The sequence below is a fragment of the Heptranchias perlo genome, chromosome 22 (assembly GCF_035084215.1).
Source record: "Heptranchias perlo isolate sHepPer1 chromosome 22, sHepPer1.hap1, whole genome shotgun sequence".
NCBI classification, from domain to species: domain Eukaryota; kingdom Metazoa; phylum Chordata; class Chondrichthyes; order Hexanchiformes; family Hexanchidae; genus Heptranchias; species Heptranchias perlo.
The window spans coordinates 15,626,889-15,651,485 of record NC_090346.1 but is presented as its reverse complement, the minus strand read 5'-3'; the positions used below and the strand labels follow the sequence as shown (position 1 = coordinate 15,651,485).

At 46.8% G+C, this 24,597-nt stretch overlaps 1 protein-coding gene across 2 annotated transcripts in view; it reads right to left on the bottom strand.

The window, feature by feature from the left end:
- The window catches only part of prkcba (protein kinase C, beta a), a 185,635-nt gene that overhangs the window by 27,163 nt on the left and 133,875 nt on the right, over nt 1-24,597 (bottom strand). For both annotated transcript variants that reach the window (XM_068003013.1, XM_068003012.1), the window contains exons 7-13: nt 23,492-23,626; nt 21,640-21,739; nt 19,510-19,656; nt 14,026-14,199; nt 8,284-8,375; nt 7,338-7,400; nt 4,217-4,355 (exon numbers count right to left, since the gene is read on the bottom strand). In XM_068003013.1, the coding sequence (XP_067859114.1) occupies nt 4,217-4,355; nt 7,338-7,400; nt 8,284-8,375; nt 14,026-14,199; nt 19,510-19,656; nt 21,640-21,739; nt 23,492-23,626 (850 nt within the window). The remainder of the gene's footprint in view (nt 1-4,216; nt 4,356-7,337; nt 7,401-8,283; nt 8,376-14,025; nt 14,200-19,509; nt 19,657-21,639; nt 21,740-23,491; nt 23,627-24,597) is intronic.

Below are 24,597 nucleotides of genomic sequence, written 5' to 3'. Positions count from 1 at the left end.
CCAGATTATCTGTTTATTATTTAAGTCATGTTGGTTGAAGGATAAATATTGGCCAGGACGCCAGGGAGAACTCCTCTCTGCTCTTCTTTGAAACAGTGACGTGTGATCTTTTACGTCCATCTGAGAGGGCAGACGGGGCCTCAGTTTACCATCTCACCCAAAAGACAGCACCTCTGATAGTACAACACTCCCTCAGTACTGCACTGGGAGTGTCAGTCTAGGTTGTGTGTTCAAGTCTCTGGAGTGGGACTTGACCCCAGAACCTCCTGACTCAGAGGGGTGAGTGCTACATACTGAGGGGTCTAAGGGGTCTAAATGTGATTCCAGTCCTATACCAACATGGTTGACTCTTAACTGCTCTCTGAAGTGGCCTAGCACGCCACTTGGTTGTATTAAAAAATTGCTTCTCAGGGCAACTAAGGACGAGCAATAAATGCTGGCCTTGCCAGCGACACCCACATCCCAGGAATGAATTATTGTAAAAGGCTGCTCCAGTGGTTGAGACCATGACTAGAAGCAACATTGAACAACATGGCATATGGCAAATTCTTCTGTCTATAATCAATCACCGAGAGCTGGGCAGAATCTCGGTCGCTGCAGAGAACTCCAAGAGCAGCCTGGCAGGAGCAGTCAGTAGCCCATAGCTATGATGAGGAAGGAGTTCACACAACAACTAGAACATTCAGCCAGTTTAGCAGTACAAAGCTGCTCCATAAATCACTATTTTATGGGATGTGAAGAGAGATACACGAGCATCCTTAGTAGATCTTTAGATGTTGCCCGTGGGAAGTATCAAAGCAGAATAATGCTGATGGAGAAGTGCAGTAGAAAATGTGAGTGTGTTGGGCTTCATCGCAAAACACAAATGACAGTGGTTAAATAAGTAATGCATCTCATTCAGATCACTGCCTCAGAGACCATTCCACCATGGAAGAGTAAGGGCTCCTCTCAAAGTTTGTCTTTTGGAGTGCCAGCTCCTTCCATAGTAGGAAGACTGATATCGAACTTTTCATTTCCTGTTAACAGATTAGTGTCCTGAGCTTTCAGGAAACATAAAGAGTGGTCAGTGACCATCTCCTAAGGCCCTATGGTTACCAACTAGTCAAAGGGCCAGTTAACCTGGATATAGACAGGTCCTGAGGTGTGACTCCAATCACTGACCAGGACTCAGTTGCAGGGGAGGTTGTGGTGCATTTGATTAACTTTATCTGAGATAATCTTTAAAGGGGTTAGGACCTGGCTTGTGGATCTCGTGTACATTACTGGATGGTGTTAAGGACTGGAAGACCCTCAACAACAACTTGCATTTAAATAGCAACTTTAACATAGTAAACCGTCCCAAGGCACTTCAAAGGAGCGTTATCAAACAAAATTTGACACTGAACCACATAAAGAGATATTAGAGAAGCTCAGCAAGTGAGGCAGCATCTGTGGAGAAAGAAACAGAGTTAACGTTTCAGGTCGAAGACCTTTTGTCAAACGTTGGGCTCAATTTTGAAATGGTGACGGGTTGGCGGTGGTGGGGGGGGGGGGGCGGTGGGGGGGTGAAGGTGCGCATGGCAAACCCGAATAAACAAAACTTATTGTTTCCAACGCGATCACAATATAATTGATGGTGATTAAAGTTCTTTCCGGGATCCGCGCCCGGCAGCCAGCCTGATTGATAGGTCGACAGGAGCTGCAACGTGAGGGCTGGGGGTGGGGGGGGGGAGAAAAAGTCATCTGGCGCTGGAATGGAAGATTGGGGGGGTGAAGAGGGGGAGATCGGGGGGGGGTGAAGAGGGGGACATTGGAGGGGGACAACGGGGGGGAGGGGTGAAAAAGGGGAGATTGGAGAGGGACATATCGTACATCGGAGCAGGGTGGAAAGTTAGGTTGATGTGTTTTAACTTCGTGCAATGGTTTTTTATTTAATTTATTTTGTTTCTTTTTTGCCTGATCCAGCCCTTCATGCCTGGTTTCCAGGCATGAATCGGAAGCCGTGAGAAAGCCGCCCAGGTAAGTTAAAAATCATTCTAAATACCTAATATGTCACAAGTGCCTTAAGTACCTCAATGAGGTGCATTTGGTTCTTTAACTATCATCTTGCCGGCTTTAATTGCTGTGGGACTTCCGGATTCGGGATGCCCGCGTGCACACTGGTGCGTCTGTGGAGAACTCGGAAGTCGGCGGGTTGGAGCCAGCTTCTGAACCCGCTCTGCATTTCTGCAATTTTTGCAGCCCCCCCGCCCCCAATGCACCCACAATTTACGTTTAAAATCGAGCCCGTTAACTCTGTTTCTTTCTCCACAGATGCTGCTTGTCTTGCTGAGCTTCTCCAGCATTTTCTATTTTTATTTCCGATTTCCAGCATCTGCAGTATTTTGCTTTTGATAAAGAGATGTTAGGACAGGTAACCAAAAGTTTGGTCAATGAGGTAGGTTTTAAGGATAGCCTGAAAGGAGGAGAGGTGGAGAGGTTTTGGGAGGGAATTCCAGAGCTTAGGGCCTAGGTAGCTGAAGGCACGGCTGCCAATGGAAATCGGGGATGTGCAAGAGGCCAGAATTGGAAGGGAGCAGAGGGCTGGAGGAGGTTACAGAGATAGAGAAGGGCAAGGCCATGGAGGGATTTGAACACAAGGATGAGAATTTTAAATTCAAGACTGTAGACATATCTCTAGGCAACCTCACGGAATTGTTTTCTGACTGCCCGTTACTACCCATGGGTAACTGAAATATGAGAGTCCTGGAGCTTTAAAGGTGGTGCAAATCCTTCCAGATGCAGTGTTCTCTGCTTGCTTTCTGAGGTCCATATATTATGCAGCATTTCATGGGGCTCAAAGCAGCACAGCAATCGATTGGGTCATTGTGAATAGTTTGGCTTTCCAATTGCAATGTTCAAGGTCTCTAGGAAATTTAGACCACTGTCTCATTACCCCTTTCATCAAGAGGATATGTCTTAGTTGTCATGGGCAAGAGTGTAGTCAGATTAATGGCCTCTTTGCTAGGAGCGATCGGCCAAGGGGCTCAGACACAAGGATGATGCTGTCCATGACGCCTGTCAACCTGCTCCTTAACTCTCCAGACTTGGGTAAAACTAAATGGCGCGTGTCTCTGTTGGGACCCCATATTGGGCAAATAGAAATTCTACAAGTGTAGATTTTCCAGCAGATTGGTTTGGAGACTGACTTGTTTCCTTACAGGTCAGATACTCAGCTCATCCCATCCCCTTAATAAAATCTAATTCTGAGAACTCAGCATGATTTAAACATTCCAAGCACAAAAATACCCCAATTCCTGCACCTCTTCCAAACGCTACTGGAAAGAGGCCTGAAAATAAGACCTTGAAATAAACAAGCATCAGAACTCATTCAGACAGGTCAGTGATCAAACAAAACACAATCTGTGATTGGTCAACCGGCAGTTCAGCTACAATTGGTACCCGAGTGACTCAAGACACCCACTCCCCAAAACAGGGCATCAATACAGAGATTGGGATAGCCCTTTCAAAGAGCCAGCACAGGCACGATGGGCTGAATGACCTCCTTCTGTGCTGTATCATTCTATGATTCTTGTGGGCAGCTCCTTATCCTAATTATTGCACTTGTCTATATGATATATATGACCCATCTGGCCCCAAATTATGGGCCACCCAGTTAACAACTCAATCTCTCAGTATCTGGATGGGTGCACAAACACCAGCATCTTCAGTGGGATCTCGGCCATGATAGCTAGTCTACATGATATTGGTTCCCCGTGCACATCCAAGGGAGGGGCTTGTATAGATCCCTAGTCACTATCACCAGGGAGGGGAAGTTGTACATATCTTAGGGGAGAGACTGCCCAATGTCAAACTCCCACTTCCCTTGTAGATGTAATTGAAAAGCAATAACAGTCATGAAGCACTTCACACAAAAAGTAGTGGAAATCAAGAATTCTCTCCCCCAAAAAGCTGTTGAGGTATGGGGTCAATTGAAAATTTCAAAGCTGAGACTGATAGAGTTTTGTTGGGGAAGGGTATTAAGGGATATGGAACCAAGGCGGGTAAATGGAGTTAAGATACAGATCAGTCTTGATCCAATTGAATTGCGAAACAGGCTCGAGGGATGGAATGGCCTCCTTCTATGTAAGGCTGGTAATGATGCATATATTCATTGTATTGCTCATATACAGGAGTTGATACCTGCTCAAAGCTGGTATTACACCAACAGAAAGGTACATGTGAAGTTACTCCGTACCTCAGGTGCGATGTAGTCAGGTGTACCGCAGAAGGTTTTGGTCGTTACCCCTTCCCCCATGTTCTCCTTGCACATGCCAAAGTCAGCTATTTTTATATGTCCTTCTGAATCCAGCATCACATTATCCAACTTCAGGTCTCTGTTGGAGATTGACGGCAGTTAAAGTGCAGATAGTCACCCGTAAACATCATGTATATAACGCCTGTGTTACTCGTATAAAGAAAACATGCAGAACATCCACCTGCCCCTCTGACACAGCCCAAACCTTCGGATCTGTTTTCTGGGTAGATGCATGGTGGGCTACTGGCAGGATCCCCACTGCCAGGAGGGAGCCTGCCGTTGCCTGTTCAAAAAGTCCTGGTGGTGCTGCTGTGGGACCATCGGTGTAGCACCATAAGAAGGGCCCAGGCAATTAAAGGGGCGGAGATACCTGGAGACCGGCAGCTCAGTAGGCCTCGGCAGAGACCGAGGACTCAAAGCAAGGTCCGTGGGAGCTTGAATGGAGGAAGAGGAGGTGCTACAGGGCCATCTTGCTCCATGGCAGGACCTCAGCACTGTTACCGCTGCTTCCTGAGGCCTTTTCCTAGCTTCTCCATGGCTGCCCTCGGACGTGGCGGTAACACGGTGGGGGGGGGACGGGATCCTGCCAGGAGCCTGGGCCCTGTTGCCATTTATATGCAGTGGGCAGGAGAGGAGCAGCCAGTGGCAGATCCAGCCATGCGAAAAATGCAGGACGGGTAGTGAGGCCCAAATCTTTCCTCATCCTCTGCCCAATTTTGTGGTGGATTGTGGAGGAGAATCTGGCCCATATAAACTAAAAGATTTCTCCAACTTCTCTCGAAGGGGCCGTGGGATCGGCTGGTCTGCAAGAATGAGGAGTGCTGGTCGCCAAGAATGGTCTTTCTAGCAGTAGCAGCGATGGGCAGTGAGGTGAGCATTGACGAGGGCCAAGAATGGACAAGACTGGGCCGAGAACGGTCAAGATTAGGCCGTGGAAGCTCTGAGCTGCGTGGGGATATTTTGTACATCGGGCCAGTAGCCAATCGGTGGGTGACATTGAACAGACGCAGTGGAGAACAAGCGGGTGGGTGGGTAGCTGGGTGACCACAGGGAGCAGCAAGGAGCTGGGGTAGAGCGTGACAGCAGGAGGCTCACTAATAGTCTTAGAGTGTGGGGGGTCAGGAAGCAGACTCACTAGTTACTGAAACATTAGGGAAGAGGCAGGGGACTGGGGAGAAACAGAGTGGGCCTGATATACTGGCTTGAAGATGGGAGGAACAATCATGAAAAGGCTGAAAGCTAGATGAAAAAGAAATATAAAACTAATATATAAACATATAAATCAAAATTTAAAAGCAAGGAAAAATGACTGGAGATAAAAACCAGCCATAACTGCGCAGTGTGACAAAGTTTACATAAGCAAAATCCATAATAAATGAGGAGAGGAATTTATAATGGAATAAGTTGACACAAAAAGTGCCTCAAAAATGTAACAACAGGATGTCAAGTGGTGCAGAAAGGAAGTGTGCGCAGACATCAAATTCTTAACTATATATTATATAAAATATACTGTTGTCTGTGTGTATATTATAATATATGTATTTTATATACCTGTGTCTCTGTGTACATCATATGAACATACAAAAATGACGGACTGGAAAAGACCAAGTGGTTCGTCCAGCCTGTCCCATACAGTTGTGATGCCCCATGCATCACAATACAGACACTCCCCACCCCACCTGAAGCCATGTAATCTCCTGGGAGAGGTGAAAAAGCAAATTAAAAACCCAGGCCTCTTAGGGAAAAATATTTGGAAAATTCCTCGCCGACCCCTTTAGGCGATTGAAATTAGTCCAGGAGACCACATTGAACCTAATTTCTATCACCGAGTACCTACCCCTTGCACGAAGTGATCTCTGCCCCAGCCAGAAACAGGTCCATATTACACTCATCCTCTTCTACTTTGTTCAGCTGAAGCCTGAAGCTCTGTGAGAGCTTGAGCTGACAGCTGGTCACAGACATACAGATAGAAGTTAAGGGTTGTGCTGCCAGCTTGATGTGAAATATCTGTCAATCTGATCCACATGCCCGTCAACCACAGTACGTTGGTAACTGTTCAGTGACTGATGGGAGGGACACGACTGGACACAGGCACCAGTTGGCATTCAGCAACTTTTGGTGGGGCTTTTTTATAAAAGCTAAGGAGGAGAGACATAAATAAGTCTCTTCTAAACAGTCCCAAATATGTGGGGTCAGGGGGAGGGATTGGGAAGAGCCATTTACTTTATCCGTTTTGACTCTGTGAATGTCAAATGCCCATCAAGATTCACAGTCACTGATACCTGCTAATATTCAACAGCCCAACTGCAGCCCCTGGCCCCTGAGGATTACTAGTTGAATAGACCATTAGTGATTGGGTGATTGCTTTGCTGAACAGCTCCACTCAGTCCACAAGCCTGACGCTGACCTCCCGGTCGCTTGCCATTTTAATTCTCCATCCCATTCCCAATCTGATTTCTCTGTCCTCAGCCTCTTACACTGTTCTATTGAAGCTTAACGGAAGCTCGAGGAACAGCACCTCATCTTTCGTTTAGGCACTTTATAACCTTCCGGACTCAACAGTGATTTAAATAACTCCAGATCATAACCACTGCTCCCATTCTTTCCAGACAGCAGGTGCTGGTAATGGTTCTGCTGTTGCCATTTACAGCTCCTCTAGACATATCTTTTGTTTCTCTACTTGTTCTATTACCACCCTCTTCCTTGCCTTGCACCATCATCCCTTTTGTTATTTAATCACTCCTGCCCTCCACCCTATTACAGACCTTCCCGTTTATTCTTTCCTCCTCTCCCCCAGCTCTGTACTTGCTTAAAAACTGTTCAATCTTTAACTTTTTCCAGTTCTGAGGAAAGGTCATCGACCTGAAACGTTAACTCTGTTTCTTTCTTCACAGATGCTGCCTCACTTGCTGAGTATTTCCAGCATTTTCTGTTTTTATTATTATAGACCATTATTAGTGATGACTAGCACACTTTTTTGGCTTAACTATCAATTTGCAGCAGTCAGTAATGGCTCGATCTGTCATACTGTCTCTCTGGAGCGAGCTGCCGCCACACCTACCTGTAAACGATGCCCCGACTGTGGAGAAAGAACAGACCGACAGCAATCTCAGCTGCATAGAACCTAAAAATGACAGACAATAGTGTAAGTGATTGTGCAAGATAGACACTCCTAGGCCGGGCACTCCCAGGCCACTGTGGCTCCAGGAAAGCCATACATTTGTCTTTAATGTGCACTAACTTTTTAAAAATCATTCTCAGGATGTGGGTGTTGCTGGCAAGGCTGGCATTTATTGCTCATCCCTGGTTGCCCTGAGAAGATAACGGAGTGGTTTGCTAGGCCGCTTCAGAGGGTGATTAAGAGTCAACCACGTTGATGTGAGACTGGAGTCACATATAGGCCCAGACCGGGTAAGGACAGCAGGTTTCCTTCCCTTACAGACATTAGTGAACCAGTTAGATTTTTATGACAATCTGACAGCTTCATGGTCACTTTTATAGATACCAGCTTTTTATTTCTAGATTTAAAAAAAAAATTTAAAACTCAATTCAAATTCTCAAACTGCCCACGGTGGGTTCTGAACTCACGTTCTTTGGATTATTAGTCCAGACTTCTGGATTACTTGTGCACAGATGGGAGTAGGAACCTGAGAGAGGGGAGTGGAAGACTAGCTGCTGGGCAGAAGGGAGTGGGGAACAGGAGCTGGAGAGAGGGGAGCAAGAAATCAAGAGCTGGGAACAAGAGACTGGGACTCGATGGCACAACTCATATGAAAAAAACACTTCATAGAATAGCATGTGTGGTTCACAATGTGATGCTTTAAGTCTGTAGTTGCATCGCAATTAAAGCTCAATGGAATCCGTCCAGTGCATTCAATACAGAAAGGACTTTGACATGGGACACTGACTGTTTGGTAAAACTAAACGAATCGTGGGATCTACTTCTGAGGAAGAGCCTTACTGAAATGGAGAGGGAAGGGGAATTCTGCACTGAGCCAGATACTTACACAGCGTGGGGTTCCTTGAATCTGCCCACCTGCTGAATCTGGTACATGAGGTCACCTCCATTAACGTATTCCATTACAAAGTACAAACGCTCCTGATGGGGGAATAAAGAGACAGTGACAATAATTGTCTACATGGAAGGTAAAGCTTAACACAAATTTATACAGAACTTTACAACACAACACATTGTGGCACCTTCAGCATTCACTGCCCCAATTACCAGCCTCAGTCTGAACTTTTTTCTCTATTTTTTTGTAACACTGTGAACCAAAGAGCACTGAAACAGGAGATAGGGTTAAACCAGGAGAGTGGACGGAGTATAAATCAGCCACAATCCATTGTATAAAGGTGAAGGCACTTCCACAAATCATGGAGTCACTTTGAATGTTTCTTTCCAAACCTATTCACTGGACTTTTACAGAATGATAGAATCATAGAGAGAGAGAATTCCAAAGATTCACAACCCTCTGAGTGAAGAAATTTCTCATCAGACCTAAATGGCTGACCCCTTATCTTGACACTATGGCCCCTAGTTCTAGACTCTCCAGCCAGGGGTAACAGCCTCTCAGCATCTACCCTGTCAAGCCCGCTCAGAATCTTATATGTTTCAATTAGTTCACCTCTCATTCTTCTAAACTCCAGAGAGTATAGGCCCATTTTATTCAATGAAGCAACTGAAAGGGCGAATTGGTACTCGGGTCACAATAATGGGCAAGACGGGGAAGTGGTGCAAATCATTAAATTTTATGCGCCGTTATAAAAAAAGGAAACTTAACAACATAACATTTTGTCAAACACCCATGTGCATATCCTTGGTGAATTATAATAGCTTTCTCTTACACTTTCTACCGCTTCTTCTAGAACCATGGAAAAGATACAGCACAGAAGGGGGCCATTCGGCCCATCGTGTCCGCGCCGGCTCGAAGAACAACCAGGTGCCCATTCTAATCCCACCTTCCAGCACCCGGTCCGTAGCCCTGCAGCTTACAACACTTTAGGTGCAGGTCCAGTTCCGTTCCTTCATTGTCGCTGGGTCAAAATCGTGGAACTCCCTTCCTAACAGTACTGTGGGAGAACCTTCACCACACGGACTGCAGCGGTTCAAGAAGGTGGCTCACCACCACCTTCTCAAGGGCAATTAGGGATGGGCAATAAATGCTGGCCTCGCCAGCGACGCCCACATCCCATAATAAAAAAAAAGGTACTTTTTAAAAGAGTTGAGGGTCCTTGCCTCTACCACCAATTCGGGCAGCGAATTCCATACACCCACCACCCTCTGGGTAAAAAGGTTTTTCCTCATGTCCTCTCTAATCCTTCCGCCAATCAGCTTAAATCTATGTCCTCTAGTTCTTGAACTCTCCGCTAGGGGAAACAGGTACTTCCTGTCTACTCCAGCTGAGCCCCTCATAATTTTGTACACCTCAATCAAGTCACCCCTCAGCCTCCTCTGCTCCAAGGAAAACAACCCCAGCCTATCCAATCTCTCCTCGTAGCTGCAATTTTCAAGCCCTGGCAACATTCTTGTAAATCTTCTCTGTACTCTCTCCAGAGCAATTAGTTTCTTCCTGTAATGTGGTGACCAGAACTGCGCACAATACTCCAGCTGTGGCCTCACCAGCGTTTTATACAGCTCCATCATTACATCCCTGCTTTTGTAATCTATACCTCGGCTAATAACACAGAGCATTCCGTATGCTTTCTTCACAACCTTATCTACCTGTACTGCCACCTTCAGGAACCTGTGCACATGCACTCCAAGGTCTCTCACTTCCTCTGCCCCTCTCAATATATTCCCGTTTACTGCATATTCCCTTTTACTGTTTGCCCTCCCTAAGTGCATTACCTCACACTTCTCCGGGTTGAACTCCATTTGCCACTTTTCCACCCACTCCACCAACCCATTGATATCTTCTTGGATTCTACAGCTATCCTCTTCACTATCAACTACACAGCCAATTTTTGTGTCGTCTGCAAATTTGCCAATCATGCCCCCTTCATTCAAGTCCAAATCATTAATATATACCATAAACAGCAAGGGACCTAACACTGAGCCCTGTGGCACACCACTGGAAACGGATTTCCATTCGCAAAGATATCCATTGACTTTTACCCTTTCTTTCCTGTTACTGAGACAATTTTGGATCCAATTCACCACATTTCCCTGTATCCCATGGGCTTTTACCTTTCTGACCAGTCTGCCATGTGGGACCTTGTCAAATGCCTTACTAAAATCCATGTAGATAACATCCACTGCACTACCCTCATCAATCCTCCTTGTCACTTCCTCGAAGAATTCAATCAGATTTGTAAGGTATCACCTTCCCTGAACAAATCCATGCTGACTATCCCTGGTTAAACCATGCCTTTCCAAGTGACAGTTTATCCTATCTCTCAATATTGATTCTATTAGTTTACCCACCACGAGGTAAGACTGACCGGCTTATAATTGTTTGGCCTTTCCCTCGTACCCTTTTTAAACAATGGTACTACGTTTGCAGTCTTCCAATCCTCCGGTACCTCCCCTATATCTAGTGAGGATTGGAAAATGATCCTAAGAGCATCCGCTATTTCCTCCCTGGCTTCCTTCAATAGCCTAGGAAACAATCCATCCGGCCCTGGTGACTTATCAACTTTCAAGGATTCCAGTCCCTCTAGTACTTCCTCTCTCGTTATGTTTACCTTATCCAATATTTCACACCTCTCCTCTTGAACTACTATGTCCGGATCATCCCTTTCCTTTGTGAATACGGAGACAAAATATTCATTTAAAACCCTACCCACATCCTCTGCTTCTACACACAAGTTACCCTTATCATCCCTGATAGGTTCCACCTTTTCCTTAGCTATCCTCTTGTTCTTAATGTACTGATAAAACATCTTTGGGTTTTCTATAATCTTACTAGCTAATATTTTTTCACGCTCTCTCTTTGCTTTCCTTATTTCCTTTTTTACGTCATCCCTGTACTTTCTATACTTCTCTAGGCTTTCTGCAGTATTTAGTTTTCTGTGAGAGTCATAAGCTTTCTTTTTCTGCTTTATCTTACCCCGTATACTTCTAGACAACCAGGGGGCTCTAAATTTGGCAATGCCACCCTTTTTCTTTGAGGGGACGTGTCTGCATTGTACCCGTAGAATTTCACTTTTTAGTGCCTCCCACTGATTTCTCCTCATTAGTTGTGTCCAGTCCATTTCTACCAAATCACGTCTTAGTTCTGTAAAATTTGCCTTCCCCCAATTTAAAACGTTTACTCCTGATTTAACTCTGTCCTTTTCCATAATAATGCTAAAACTAACTTAATTGTGGTCACTATCCCCAATATGGTCACCCACTGTCACTTCACCAGCTTGCCCCATCTTCATTTCCCAGAACTAAATCTAGAATTGCATCCCCTCTTGTTGGGCTTGTCACGTACTGGCTAAAAAGTTCTCCTAGACACCAATCAAGAATTTTGCGCCCTCTGTGCCATCACACGGTTTGAATCCCAGTTGATGTTAGGATAGTTTAAGTCCCCTACTGTTATTGCCTGGAGAATATAAATGTAAAGACTACTCTTGTCCAAAGACAAGAGTAAAAATAAAATGACCCTTATTTCTAGCACTAGTTAAGGTTCGAGCCTTGACAACTCGCCAGGTCCTGCTGTGAATTGGAATGATGAAGTACTGGGGTTCGGCCACCAGAGGTCCCCCTGGTGAGCGCTACAGAGGTCCCCCTGGTGGCAGAAACCCAGTAATGCAGTGTTTAAATTTACTCCATTGGATCCTCAGCGTCCTATGGAGTAAATGATACTCAACGACTGAGCATCCACAGCCCTCTGGGGTAGAGAATTCCAAAGATTCACAACCCTCTGAGTGAAGAAATTTTTCCTCATCTTGGTCCTAAATGGCCAACTCCTTATCCTGAGACGATGACCCCTAGTTCTATTCTCGCAATCACAGTTAACTTTTCACCTCGTTATTCAGGAGTGCTGGGGCCAATTACAGCACTTCCCTCAGCATCAGGCAAAGGAACCAGTATCTTCTGATCTGTTTCATTTATCCAGGCACAGGTTTAACCAAACTAGGCCATAAATAGGGTCACCCTTGGAGTTTCTGACTCTGTTGTATGGGGGGGTGTGGGGAAATGGGGTATATTATATTCATGGACCCAATGTGGAGACCTCACTGTAGCCAACCTGGAAACCTACAAAATGAGAGTCAGCAGCAAAGCATTTATTTGCTTCAAATGTGCTGTCATTATGTAGATAAAACGATCACAATAGTCAGACTTTGCATCTTCTCAGTTTATTATACTGAAAATTGTTTCCATAGTGATCACACAACTCAAAACAATGCTATTAATAACTGGTTTGAAATGTACTTTTCATACAAACCAGAATATGTGTTAAGAGGCTTTATGTGAAGCACCGGATTGTTCTGGTTTGACACGCAGACCCTTTGAAACGCGTTGCAACAGGCCAAGGATCAAGGAAGATGGATTGGTTAATTACCCAGGCTGCAGCCACTGGAGAGTGGGATTTGTTCAAGGTCATTTTGCAGCTGATTAAGCGGATTAATTTGATGCTGGTTAGAAGCAGCTCTGATGTAAATGAGTTGTTGTGTTTCCACTTTAATGAAGTGTATGTGTGTGTAATGTTAGCAATAACTGATGGCAACAATTGAGTGATTCACTGCCACTGCCATCTTAACTCCATCTCTGAAATCAATTGCAAACTCACAATTTTTCCAGTGCTTGTTTTATATTAGTTTGGGTTTTTAGTGAGTGTTGAGTTATGTCATTCGCAGAAGCACAGTACTGCGTCCTCCCTGCACCACTTGGCTGTAGGGAGCTGTGTATCGTTCAGGGTGTGATTCACACACCCCTTGTACTACTAGCTGTCAGCCTAGAATGACTGTTGCCAATATTAGTGAATGAACATTGAACACGTTTATATGACATTCCTCTGCTAGTTTATATGAACGGGCACTGTTGCCTGTGATGGTACCGGTCCATTACACCTTGAGTTCCTTTCTCCTCTAATGCTTATATTTTAGCAGGTGTAATGGATCATGTGATGTGTGAAACTTCGATAACATGAGTTAATGCTGAGTCTGCTGGGTAACTTTCCCTCCATCGCCTCAAACATTGGAGGAGATAAAAATCAACAAGAAACAAGGAATGTGGGGAACCAGAGACCATATTACAAGGGGGGGGGGGAATGATAAGCAATTTCCTGTATTAAAGCAATAAGACCATATAGAGGGGTAACAGCCAGCAGTCACCCCACCCGAACCGTGACATCTGCGCGCAGAATGAGGCAGGGGACAGGAATGAGGTCAGTGTCATGTACAAACTCTGAAGGTTTCGACCTATCCCACGCCCGTTTGCAGTTTGATGATGTGACGATGATCCCAAAACTCGGTGAAACTTCCCGAGCTCGTGACATGTCTGGGGCGGGGGAAGGGGAAACGACTCCTCCATTTTCCCTGTCGTCCTGTGTGGAGAAATCTGGCCTTTGTTTGGCATTAGCCCCGGATATGGGGCTAGGAACGGGAGCTCACTGGGTTTTGGAGAACAGAATGTAAACCTGCCCCTGCAGTGTTGGGGATCCAGGCCTCTGTGGTTTACTCCCAGCTGTTTAATGGGGTGGGGGGGGGGGGGCGGGGAGTGGCAGTCAAAATCTTCACTCACACAGTGGAGGGAGTGTGACGACAACTTAATGAAGATAGTAACGGCAGCTGTACTTCCCGCTGTCTCCCCAACTTACCATTGTCTGGAAGCAGGAGTGGAGTTGGGTCAGGAACTGGGGCTTGCCGGGAGCAGCTAGCACTCTCTTCTCCACCATGGTGCACTCCACATCATCATCCTGGATTACCACATCCTTCTTCAGGATTTTGATGGCGTACAGCTCGTCAGTGCCCTTCCTTTCAGCCAGCATCACCTGCAAGGCACAGAGAGAGCACACACACAAACTGAGTCCTTGTTGGACGCTGCTGGCTAACACCACTTGCGCTGAGGAATTAATTGAAAAGACACCTCTAATGTTGCCAATCATCTTCCTCCCTCCGCCCTACCCCATGGGTACCAGCTCATTGCTCAGTACTCACACACTGGACAGGCTCCATTGTGAGTGTCAGCAAAGGTTTCAGCAGTGGAAGACCTCACAGCTGAGCTCAAATTTGTCTTTACTTAACATCCACCCATCTGAAACTTTCCAGCGTGGATTTCTAAATAGTGACCAGCAGCTGGAATCTTGCTTGACTTTTTTAACCTAGGAGTACCAAGATTGTAGCATCTGTTCTGCTGCCCTTACTCTCATGGAGGCTAATGCAATACGGACCAAGGATCAAACCTGGGACTTGCTGGGCTGTGTGGTTCTATGCCACACTAGGCAGCACCTTTGCTCACTGAGACACCAAGGGGAGCTACACAATCTGAGTGTTATTGGGAGCACCATAAAGAGGAAAGTTCGGTGGGAGGTGACAACACAGGGGACCTTAGTGAGAAGGATGTGGCACAATGGAGAGCGTGGGCTGTGTTAATGACTATGTGTAATATCCAGCCTATACACAGAAGGGTTACAGAACACAGCAGACCACAAAACAATAGTGCAACATAACAATAACACTGAACAACACAACAATACACAACATAACAAATCATAGAAGACAACAACACGACACACCACACAACAAAATAACACAATGACTCACAACCAAACACAATGCAATATAGCACCAAGACAATACAACACATGATACAACACAACACAACAGTAAGACAACAATGCATACCAAAACAGACCACACAATACAATAGTACAACACACCACACCAACCAATACAATAATACACAACACAACATAACACTCTCCATATTAGTTGTTACAGTCCCCTCTCACTTCACACAGTCCCCTCTCACAGAGCAGCTGCCATGAATTTTCTCCATTTACTGTTGTGGCCATAGATATTTTGTGATATTGGGAGAAGCTCTATACTAGAGTTCAACCTGTTCATGGAACGAATAAAATGCTAGCCTTGGTGCGCAATTTATTTTTGTAATTTTAAATGAGCTTTGGAGAGTCCACAGGAAACTGTGCTGGGGAGCTCAAATTCACCGTGTTTAAGTCAGAGTGGTCTTTTCTGTTTGGGCCGAGATAGATTCTAGGGACAGTGTAGCGAGAGCTTTACTCTGAATCTAACCCGTGCTGTACCTGCCCTGGGAGTGTTTGATGGGACAGTGTAGAGCGAGCTTTATTCTGTATCTAACCCGTGCTGTACCTGCCCTGGGAGTGTTTGATGGGACAGTGTAGAGCGAGCTTTATTCTGTATCTAACCCGTGCTGTATCTGCCCTGGGAGTGTTTGATGGGACAGTGTAGAGCGAGCTTTACTCTGAATCTAACCCGTGCTGTACCTGCCCTGGGAGTGTTTGATGGGACAGTGTAGAGGGAGCTTTACTCTGTATCTAACCCGTGCTGTACCTGCCCTGGGAGTGTTTGATGGGACAGTGTAGAGGGAGCTTTATTCTGTATCTAACCCGTGCTGTAACTGCCCTGGGAGTGTTTGATGGGACAGTGTAGAGGGAGCTTTATTCTGTATCTAACCCGTGTTGTATCTGCCCTGGGAGTGTTTGATGGGACAGTGTAGAGCGAGCTTTACTCTGAATCTAACCCGTGCTGTACCTGCCCTGGGAGTGTTTGATGGGACAGTGTAGAGGGAGCTTTACTCTGAATCTAACCTGTGCTGTACTTGCCCTGGGAGTGTTTGATGGGTCAATATAGAGGGAACTTTACAGTGCAGGGAACGGGTTTGAATGAGATTTGTGAGATGGCTTTGTAGCATCTGATAAACCTGGCTCAGGATCCTGCATCGTGTAGTGTGGACCCTACACCTGAATTAGCCATAATGTCATTATTTTTGTGCTGCAATGAAAAAAAAATTCTGTCCAGTTTTCAATTATCAAAATTTCTGGGTGACCAAACCTGAATCCGGACAATCTGGCTCAAACCGGCTGGTCATTTGTCTTCTCTCATTATCGGCTAACAACTGGATGCAAGGGGTGAGAGACTGGGTGGCAGTGAAAATGTATTCATTTCTAGATCAGAGTTAATGGGATTTTAGAAGAGAGAAACCTCAAGCTCCTCCTGGGCACAGAACTGATTACAAGCACCAATTCTGAGCCATCTGTTTGGAACGACTGCAGTGGATGTAAATGATGTACTGGAGGCCCAACTCTTAGTCATTCAATTTTGATCTAAACCCCCAGGGTGAGAAGAGGGTGTTATGAATCAAATGACAGATCCCAGTCACCTAATTCAGAATGTATCCCTCACTCCACACAACAGCAAACACATCAGAGAGACTCGCTCAAACACCCTACGGTGCACAAAAGGAGGCAATGTTCTGTTAGACAATAAAACCACGGAGAACGCACAACAAGATAAAATTCAGCTCTGTGCAACTGACTCACAGCCCTCTCACCAACTCATTGGTTTAATCGATGTTGTATCATGCGACTACTGGGATGGTAGGAGGAGAACTAGATGGACATTGGTCTTTTATCATCTAGCATCCTGGCTCTTAATGAGCCTGCGCTTCCTGCCCGCCATATTGGAGGTCAGCCGTGGCTCAGTCAGTCTCACTCTCACCTCTAAGTCAGAAGGTTGTGAGTTCAAGTTCCACTCCAGGGACTTGAGCACAAAACCTAGGCTGACACTGCAGTGCAGTACTGAGGGAGTCTTTTGGATGAGACAATAAACCGAGGCCCTGTCTGCCCTCTCCGGTGGATGCAAACGATGCCATGGCACTATTTCGAAGACGAGTTGGGGAGTTCTCCTCAGTGTCCTGGGCCAATATTTATCCCTCAACCAACATCACTAAAACAGATTATCTGGTCATTATCACATTGATGACACGTTTCCTACATTACAACAGTGCTAAATGAGATAGATTCAGAACAGATCTAGTAGCTCAAAACTGGGCATCCATGAGGCGCTGTGGGCCATCAGCAGAAGCAGAATTGTACTCCAGCACAATCTGTAACCTCATGGCCCGGCATATTCCTCACTCTACCATTACCAACAAGCCAGGGGATCAACCCTGGTTCAATGAGGAGTGTAGAAGAGCATGCCAGGAGCAGCACCAGGCGTACCTAAAAATGAGGCGCCAACCTGGTGAAGCTACAACTCAGGACTAATACATGTTAAACAGCGGAAGCAACATGCTATAGACAGAGCTAAGTGATTCCACAACCAATGGATCAGATCAAAGCTCTGCAGTCCTGCCACATCCACTCGTGAATGGTGGTGGACAATTAAACAACCAACGGGAGGAGGAGGCTCTGTAAACATCCCCATCCTCAATGATGGCGGAGTCCAGCACGTGAATGCAAAAGACAAGGCTGAAGCATTTACAACCATATTCAGCCAGGAGTGCCGAGTGGATGATCCATCTCGACCTCCTCCCGATATCCCCACCATCACAGAAGCCAGTCTTCAGCCAATTCGATTTACTCCACGTGATATCAAGAAATGGCTGAGTGCACTGGATACAACAAAGGCTATGGGCCACGACAACATCCCGGCTGTAGTGCTGAAGACTTGTGCTCCAGAACTAGCCACGCCTCTAGCCAAACTGTTCCAGTACAGCTACAACACTGGCACCCACCCGACAATGTGGAAAATTGCCCAGGTATGTCCTGTCCACAAAAAGCAGGACAAATCCAATCCGGCCAATTACCGCCCCATCAGTCCACTCTCAATCATCAGCAAAGTGATGGAAGGTGTCGTCGACAATGCTATCAAGCGGCACTTACCAATAACCTGCTCACCGATGCTCAGTTTGGGTTCCGCCAGGACCACTCGGCTCCAGTCCTCATTCCAGCCTTGGTCCAAACATGGACAAAAGAGCTGAATTCCAGAGGTGAGGTCAGATTGACTGCCCTTGACATCAAGGCAGCATTTGACCGAGTGTGGCTCCAAGGAGCTCTAGTAAAATTGAAGCCAATGGGAATCGGGGAAAACTCTCCAGTGGCTGGAGTCATACCTTGCACAAAGGAAGATGGTATTGGTTGTTGGAGGCCAATCATCTCAGCCCCAGGACATTGCTGCAGGAGTTCCTCAGGGCAGTGTCCTTGGCCCAACCATCTTCAGCTGCTTCATCAATGACCTTCCCTCCATCGTAAGGTCAGAAATGGGGATGTTCGCTGATGATTACACAGTGTTCAGTTCCATTCGCAGTTCCTCAGATAATGAAGCAGTCCATGCCCGCATGCAGCAAGTCCTGGACAACATCCAGGCTTGGGCTGATAAGTGGCAAGTAACATTCGCACCAGACAAGTGCCAGGCAATGACCATCTCCAACAAGAGAGAGTCTAACCACCTCCCCTTGACATTCAACAGCATTACCATCGCCGAATCCCCCACCAACAACATCCTGGGGGTCACCATTGACCAAAAGCTTAACTGGACCAGCCATATAAATACTGTGGCTACAAAAGCAGGTCAGAGACTTGGTATTCTGTGGCGAATGACTCACCTCCTGACTCCCCAAAGCCTTTCCACCATCTGCAAGGCACAAGTCAGGAGTGTGATGGAATACTGTCCACTTGCCTGGATGAGTACAGCTCCAACAACACTCAAGAAGCTCGACACCATCCAGGACAAAGCAGCCCGCTTGATTGGCACCCCATCCACCACCCTAAACATTCACTCCCTTCACCACCGGCGCACTGTGGCTGCAGTGTGTACCATCCACAGGATGCACTGCAGCAACTCGCCAAGGCTTCTTCGACAGCACCTCCCAAACCCGCGACTTTCTACCACCTAGAAGGACAAGGGCAGCAGGCACATGGGAACAACACCACCTGCACGTTCCCCTCCAAGTCACACACCATCCCGACTTGGAAATATATCGCCGTTCCTTCATCGTCGCTGGGTCAAAATCCTCGAACTCCCTACCTAACAGCACTGTAGGAGAATCTTCACCACACGGACTGCAGTGGTTCAAGAAGGCGGCTCACCACCACCTTCTCAAGGGCAATTAGGGATGGGCAATAAATGCTGGCCTTGCCAGCGACGCCCACATCCCATGAACGATTCATAAAAGAAACAACAACAGTTCAATTCCCCCTGGAGAAAATTCCTGGCACATGCAACGTGTTGAGCAGAGACGGTGCGAGAGTATACCAGGCAGGCTGCTTCCCACATACAACAACAACAGAGACCGAGCCCGTGGATAGTGCGACTCTTACCTTCCCGAAGCTGCCTTTCCCCAGCACCATCAAGAAGTTGAAGTCAGTTAGCTTCATCCGATCCCGGTTGCCATTGTTGTCAATTTTGGACCATGAGCTGGATCTCTTCTCCTCCGCTGCCTTACAACCCGGCCCAATTTTAGCTCTCTGGAAATAAAATACAACAGCAGCTAAAAATAAAACTGTGGGGGGGGGGGGGGGGGCAATTACAGACCCGAGTGGGAAGGGTTTTTAAACAGAGCCCCAAGAGTTGGAGGGGCCATTACAGAGTCCGGCATGGGAGGGAACCACAGAGTAAAAGCGGCTGGGGGTGGAGTCAGAATAGTGGGAGGGGCTATGATGGAGCCACAGGAGTGGGCAATGCTAAGGTGGATCCCACAAGTGGGAGGGGCTGGAGCTGAGCCTCCAAGAGTGGGCACTGCTAGAGGTAGAGCCCAAAAAATACTGGGGAAGTGGGGCACAGTTACATCAGTGGGCTGAATTGGGAGCAGAGCCCCAGGAGGCACTACAGGCAATGGCCTTGGCTGGGCAATGCCAAGGATAGAGAATTAGGAGTGGGGTGGAGTTGTGTGGGGCCCCAGGAGCAGTTGTGGCTGTTAGATGCACTCTTTGAGAAAAGCTGAGGACCACTGGGAGTGTTTGGGAGAGGATGGCATGGGAGGTGCTGGGGCTCTGGGAATGGTGGAGGTTGGGGGTCACACACTTTGAGAGGTGCTGGGATGCTCGTTGTAGGAAGTGCTGATGGGGTCTGGGGGGTGCCACTGGGAGTGATTAGAGTAAGACTGTATGGGGATGTGAGAGGTGCACTGTTGAGGTGCTAGCTGTATGCAGCTGACCCCACAATAGGCAGCAGGGCAATCATTTCATTGCAAGCGGTAAAATCAAGAACAAAAGAACTGATGTTGCACAAGTCAATGAGAACACCAGTTTAAAGTGAACAAACCCTTGATCAGCATCATTCAGCTGAGCCCTCCGATCAATGCTGCTTCTATTCTTCACAGAATTCGAGCAACAACAGTGTAACCTCCCTGAATGTTTCACCATAACTCTCCCTCCCAAACAGGATTCCAGCCTGTAACTCATTCCCGGGTATCTGTTATTCTATTTATAAACCACCCGAACCCCTCGATTAGATTCCAGCCTGTAACTCACTCCCGGGTATCTGTTATTCTATATACATCAACCTTGCTGGAATATGCCCACAGCAGCGAGGGGCTGGTGGAGCAATAGATACAGTGAAGTGTCAGGGTGAAGAATATATCCTTGGCCCTGATGAAAAGAATTCTCTGCACTGTCCCAACATTCCCTCCGCCCTTTGAATTGAGTACAGTCGAGTTAACAGCCGTGAGCAGCCGGCAGCAATCACTGCACCAACACCAGGGTAGATGAGTGTGTGACAGTGAGCACAGAAATAAAGGTTAATTAGCAGACTGACAGGCAGAGATGGGTGATGTGTGCACAAACAGAATTTCAATTAATTGCAGAGTTAAATGCCGCAGGCCTTACAGTCCATTTGTCTGAAGTACGGACAACAAATGCTGACCACCTGGGTGGTTCATTGGACAAACAGTCCATCACCAGTCTTTCTCCACACTGTAAATAACAGCTGAAAGAATAGCTTTAAACTGCCTGCAACACAGGCTCTGCAAAAAGGGATCTTTTCAACTTTCCTCTTCTGGCCCCTCTGATCTCCAAATACACCATCCCGCACAGTCTCCCTACATCCTCACAGATAGTCACAGCTCACTTTCTCTAACTCTGAGCCCACCTCAAGTTTAGTGGATGGAAGTATGAGAGTGAGTTACAGACTGGAATCTAATCGAGGGGTTCGGGGGGTTTATATATAGAAGAGATACCCGGGGGTGAGTTACAGGCTGGATCTAATCGAGGGCTTCTGATGGTTTATGTATAAAATAACAGATACCCGGGAGTGAGTTATAGGCTGGGATCTAATCGAGGGGTTCGGAGTGATTTACTGGCTGAATGTTAAGATTTCATCATCATTGTCCTTTCATTTCATCTACAGCGCTGTCAGCTCTCTTTGCCTGTGTTACTTATTCAGGGTGCGTTGCTATACGAACCACTTCCCCCAGCTGCCCTTCTGAATCTGGTTCTTGGAATGTGATTCACCTCAAACTTCTGCCTCAGCTCCTCATTTCCTTCAATGTCCTCTTCAGGTGGCACTGGCACATTGTAATATTCTCCTTCTTCCTGGCTCAGCAACTTGTACCTGTGCAAGAAGAGATTTATGTTAATTTTCAAACTGCCTGAGACCTACCTTTTTGATATAACTTCAATCCAGCAATCTCAGTTTTTGGTTTAAACATTTCACAAAGTGAGTGAAGTCTAATAATATACCTTGAATGTAAACTAGTCTAGTTTTAATGCTGCATTTTCTGATTAAATTTAATATTTCTGCAGGGCATTCAATGTTAGCTCCAGGGCTCTGATTTGAGACCCCATGTCTTCAGAGGCTCGGAGTTGAGCAGGGTCCCTTCTTCACTGCAGTGCTGTAAATGCTCTGCTAACCGTTACACATTCCCCGTACAGATGGTTGGTGAAGAGCACCTACAGAGGCTGCACCAAGAGTTTAGTGCCGGAGTAAGAACATAGAGATAACGACATCCAAATTCACCACGAAAATATACTGCGGGTGTGTGCATTCCAGGTGAGGAGGGGATCTGGCTGGGCTCCGAAGCCCCCTCCCATGGTCAAATAACCTGTAAAAACTGAATGCATGAAGTGTGCCCGATTGGGTGAGGCAGGAAAGGGCAGCCAACGCCCAAGATACTGCAGCCCAGGAAGGAGTCACTACCTTCGGGTGAGAGGACGGCAGAAGCAGAAAAACTCTCTGCTGCATGGTGGGAGGGAACATTGAATCATTTAGAAATCATTCTTCCCCCACCCCCCTCACTGAGATCGGGAACTATGAAACACGACACCCCAGAGCTAACACATCCGCATTAAATCACTATCGTTTAAAAGTTAAATCCGTATGACCAAAGGCAGGTAAATGGAGTTGAGGTACAGGTCAACCATGATCTAACTGAATGGCCTCCTCCTGTTCCTATGGTTAATTTTACTGATGAGTGGGCAGTCAGGTTAATGGACTGAAGGGAAGGTGGCTGCAGAGTAACCCTGCCTCTCCCTCTGGCCAGTGCAGTTAAACTGCACTTTACAGATACTCGGGGAGCTGATGTTATCCAAACCACCGAGCTTATAATAGGAACCATTTCTGTACTAAATTATCTGATAATAACACGTTAAATGAAGCTTCTCATTTCCCATCATCTTCTGACAGAGAGAAAGTAATGTTATGATGTGCGAAAGGAACAGTCAAAAACAATAACTTGCATTTATATAGTGCCTTTAACGTAGTAAAACGTCCCAAGGTGCTTCACAGGAGCAATTATCAAACAAAATTTGACACTGAGCCACATAAGGAGATATTAGGACAGATGACCAAAAACCTTGGTCAAAGAGGTGGGTTTTAAGGAGCGTCTTAAAGGAGGAGAGAGAGGTAGAGAGATGGAGAGGTTTAGGGAGGGAATTCCAGAGCTTAGGGCCTAGGCAGCTAAAAGCATGGCCGCCAATGGTGGAGCGATTAAAATCGGGGATGCGCAAGAGGCAAGAACTGTAGGAGCGCAGAGATCTCGGAGAGTTGTAGGAGTGGAGGAGGTTACAGAGATATGGAGAGGCGAGGCCACGGAGAGATTTGAAAACAAGGATGAGAATTTTAAAAATCGAGGCTGGGAGTCAACGTAGGTCAGCGAGCACTGGGATGATGGGAGAACGGGACTTGGTGTGAGTTAGGATATGGACAGCAGAGTTTTGGATGAGCTCAAGTTTATGGAGGTGGAAGATGGGATGCCGGCCAGGACAGCATTGTAATAGTCAAGTCTAGAGGTAACAAAGGCATGGATGAGGGCTTCAGCAGCATATGAGCTGAGGCAGGGGCGGAGACGGGAGATGTTCCACTTACCAGCCATTGACCCCAGCTTTCTGCAGCTCCGAGATCCCAAAAGACAGGGATCCCATGAAATCATTCCTGGTGGTTAGATCCCAGTCCCAAATTCCAATAGAAAGCCTCCGATCCTTATCAGAATCCTTTAGATTGCTGTTGGGGGAAAAAAGACCAAGAGTTAGGGAAGCGAGGCACTTATTGGAGGAACTGTACAGAGGCCAGGGTATTTGACTTGGACCACGAGCAAAGAACTGGAGCAACATAACTGGAGTTAATAAGCCTCCCGCAAGATTGGGGATTACTAAACTGGTGTCCCTGAGTAACAGGCATGAAGCAGAATCCCAATGAAAGCAGCTGAGGCCAAGTTTCTTTTTAATTCATTCTTGGGATGTGGGCATTGCTAGCAAGACCGGCATTTATTGCCCATCCCTCGTTGCCCCTTGAGAAGGTGGTGGTGAGCCACCTTCTTGAACCGCTGCAGTCCGTGAGGTGAAGATGCTCCCACAGTGCTGTTAGGTAGGGAGTTCCAGGATTTTGACCCAGCGACAATGAAGGAATGGCCGATATATTTCCAAGTCAGGATGGTATGTGACTGGGAGGGGAACTTGAAGGTGGTGTTGTTCCCATGCACCTGCTGTCCTAGGCCTCCTAGGTGGTGAACGTCGCGGGTTTGGGAGGTGCTGTCAAAGAAGCCTTGATGAGTTGCTGCAGTGGATCCTGTGGATGAGACACACTGCAGCCACGGTGCACCGGTGGTGGAGGGAGTGGGTGTTTAGGGTGGTGGATGGGCTACCAATCAAGTGGATTGATTTGTTGGTTAGTTAGTTAATTTGATCAAAAAAGGAGCTGGATAAATATCTGGTTGAGAATGGGAATAAAGTTTATAAAACTGAATCCCCCCGCCATCACACAGAGTCAGTGTCAGTGCTCCCCTCCACCTCACACACACTCCTCCTCCCCTCCCACATATATTCCTCCACTCCCACACACACTCCTCCTCACCCCCCACCCACACTCCTCCTCACCCCCCCACCTCACACACACTCCTCCTCCCCTCCCACACCCACACTCCTCCTCACCCCCCCACCTCACACACACTCCTCCTCCCCTCCCACACCCACACT